General features: G+C 47.5%; 1 protein-coding gene across 3 annotated transcripts in view; it reads left to right on the top strand.

Moving 5' to 3' along the window:
• Positions 1–61: 61 nt before the first annotated feature.
• Positions 62–3032, top strand: part of LOC105493919 (general transcription factor IIH subunit 3) — a 28271-nt gene continuing 25300 nt past the window's right edge. For 2 of the 3 annotated variants that reach the window (XM_011761936.3, XM_011761919.3), the window contains exon 1: positions 62–193. In XM_011761936.3, the coding sequence (XP_011760238.1) occupies positions 181–193 (13 nt within the window). In that variant the 5' untranslated portion in view covers positions 62–180. The remainder of the gene's footprint in view (positions 194–3032) is intronic. The other variant, XM_011761927.3, reaches the window with a different exon arrangement.

Raw genomic sequence — 3032 nt, 5'->3', positions numbered from 1 at the left:
CGTGGCGCACTTCCGTACCTCACAACCGGCGCACCTCCGCATTCCACTTCCGCAGCTTAGGGGGCTGGCATGAGTCAAAGCACCTTATGCGTCACTCGGCGGCGCCGGATGTTGGGCTGCGCAGCGTTTGAGACGCTCGCCTGACCACCGCTTGTTCTTCGCTGAGGTGCTGGGACAGCCATGGTTTCAGACGGTGAGGACCCTGCAGGGCGGAGTTCGACTCCGGGGCTCGGCGGGCTCGATCCGGCTATGACCGGCCAGATGGAGTGTGTCTTTTGGGCTGGATAGAACCCGTTTGGTCTTTAGAGGAGTAGCCAAGGCATTCAGTCATTCATTCAGTAAATATTTTTGGATCGCCTCCTGTGTGCAGGCATTATTTATTGGATTGTAGCAGGGATCGTGACAGACAGGGGCCTTAGTGGAGGTTACAGTCTACTGGGTGAAACAGACGACAATAAATAAAAATAATTTCGGCCGGGTCACACCCGGGTGGATTAGGCCTGTAATCCCAGCACTTTGGGAGGCCGAGGCGGGAGAATCGCTTGAAGCCGGGAGTTCGAGACCTGCCTGGGCAACACAGCCAGACCCCATCTCTACAGAAAAATAAAATAATTAGCCGGGCGCGTGTCTGTGGTCCCAGCTACTCGGGAGGGTGAGGCGGGAGAATCACTTGAGCCCAGGAGTTCGAGGCTTCAGTGAGCTATGATCGGAGCACTGCTCCCAGCATGGGTGACAGGGCATGACCTCGTCAATAAAAAATTAAAAAATAAATTATTTTTCAAAGGATGAAAAGAGCTATGAAGATCATGTAATAATACAGTCCTAGTTACAATAGTACATTGTGACTTTGAGGAGGCGCTGTTTTAATCGGGGCCAAGGAAAAATGCAGGATATTGAAACCGACTCAAATGATTGTGTGAAGTTCTGGGAAAGTGCACTTTAAGTGCAAGGGCCCTGTGGCAGAGTTACAAGTTACACCGAGAAGGGAGGAATGGAGAGCTTGTGGGTAGAGGATGGTGGGGAGACCCATTCATACATTAGCTGCCACATACACAGTCAGATGTCTTGAAGAAAAAGGAGGCTAGAGGGATGAGATCAGAGAACCAGCCAGTTTCAGGTCATGCAGGGCCTTATTGGCCGTGATAGAGAAGTTAGGCTTTATTTTTAGGTGCAAGACAAAGACATTGTAGAGTTTTAAGCCAGGAAGTGTTATGATCTGGTTTGCAATTTTAAAAGATCACTGTGGCTGTTGTGTGGAAAATGGACTGTGGGGAGCAAGAATAGAGATAGGGGATCCCTTTCAGGAACTGTAATAATTGTCCATCCTCTCTTAATTGATGTGAAACCGTACCACAACCCTGTGAGGGAGGCAGGCCTGGCATTGCTTCTGTCTACAAATGAGGTAGCGAACTAAAGAAGGAAATTCACAGGGACATTGTGGGTGTATAGATGCACACTTTTCTTTACAGGCAACACTTTTTCTGTCTGGCAGACACAGTTGTATTAAGTGCTTCTGTCCTAGGTGCTTCGCTGTGTGATTTACATTTTTTTGTTTGGTTTTTCTATTTAAAAAAAAAAAAAGGTGGCTGGGCACAGTGGCTCACGCCTGTAATCCCAGCACTTTGGGAGGCCAAGGTGGGTGGATCACTTGAGGTCAGGAGTTTGAGACCAGCCTGGCCAACATGGCGAAACCCCGTCTCTGCTAAAAATACAAAAAAATTAGCTGGACGAGGTGGTGCACGCCTATAATCCCAGCTACTTGGGAGGCTGAGGCAGGAAAAGTGCTTGAACTCAGGAGGCGGGGGTTGCAGTGAGCCGAGATCGTGTCACTGCACTCTAGCTTGGGCGACAGAGCAAGACTCCGTCGCAAAAAAAAAAAGAAAAAAAGAGACAAGATCTCACTATTTTGCCCAGGCTAGTGTCAAACTCCTGGGCTGAAGTGATCTTTCTTCCTCGACCTCCCAAAGTGTTGGGATTACAAGCGTGAGGCACTACACCAGTCCTGTTTTACACACATTATTTTATCCTAGGATTAGCAAATTCCATCGTTTTTTAAGAAGTCCACAGTCTTAAGTGGGCAGGACTGGGAAGAGAGATCAGAAGCACAACTAACTGTAAAATGAAGTAGTAAGTGCTAAGTGCCATTAGAAGAGAGAGCTGTGGGTTGTCAGAGGTGGGCAGTGGGGCAGTGAAGAGCCACAGTCTTTATAGTCAAGCAGATCTGTCTTTAGAACAGGGCTTTGGCCTTGCCACTTGTAAGCAGGCCATATGTGACTTAGGACACGTTACTTTCATTTGCAGAATAGGAAAACCATATTTCATATTTCAGCTAATCTAAGATAATATTGATTATGAGATGTACCATTATTTAATATACCACTAAGAAAGAAAAAATGCCACTAATCTTAATGATAAGGATACCATCCAGATGTCAACAACTATTCGTTGTAAAAATCATGGGGTGGGGGTGGTCTTATAATTGTTGAAAAATGGCAGGAAAATGTCCTTTGCTGGGTGGTTGTCAGGATGGAATGGGATTTTGGGATTGCAGATTCCGGTGCTTAGTGCAGAGGAGGCTGGTATTCCTTCTGCTCTGAGGTAGGGGAGTCACGAAGAAGAAAGAGTTTGCTTTGGTTTGGGGCCTTGAGGAGTAATTGGGATTTGAATAAGCAGAAATCAAATATAGGGTGGAGATTATCCTAATGTAGAAGACAGGACTGCAGGAAGGAAAGTATGGAGGGAGGAAAGGCATTACTGCTCTTTGCTATTAAATGAGCATCCTGGAGCCGGGCACGGCGGCTCACGCCTGTAATCCCAACACTTTAGGAGGCCGAGGTAGGAGGATCACTTGAGCCCAGGAGTTCGAGACCAGCCTAGCCAACAAAATGAGACCCCATCTCTACAAAAATTTAAAAATTAGCTGGGTGGCTGGGCGCGGTAGCTCATACCTGTAATCCCAGCACTTTGGGAGGCCAAGGCAGGCAGATCACTTGAGGTCAAGAGTTCGAGACCAGCCTGACCAACATGGAGAA

The sequence above is a fragment of the Macaca nemestrina genome, chromosome 10 (genome assembly GCF_043159975.1).
Source record: "Macaca nemestrina isolate mMacNem1 chromosome 10, mMacNem.hap1, whole genome shotgun sequence".
NCBI lineage: Eukaryota > Metazoa > Chordata > Mammalia > Primates > Cercopithecidae > Macaca > Macaca nemestrina.
This window is presented reverse-complemented; position numbering and strand designations above follow the sequence as displayed.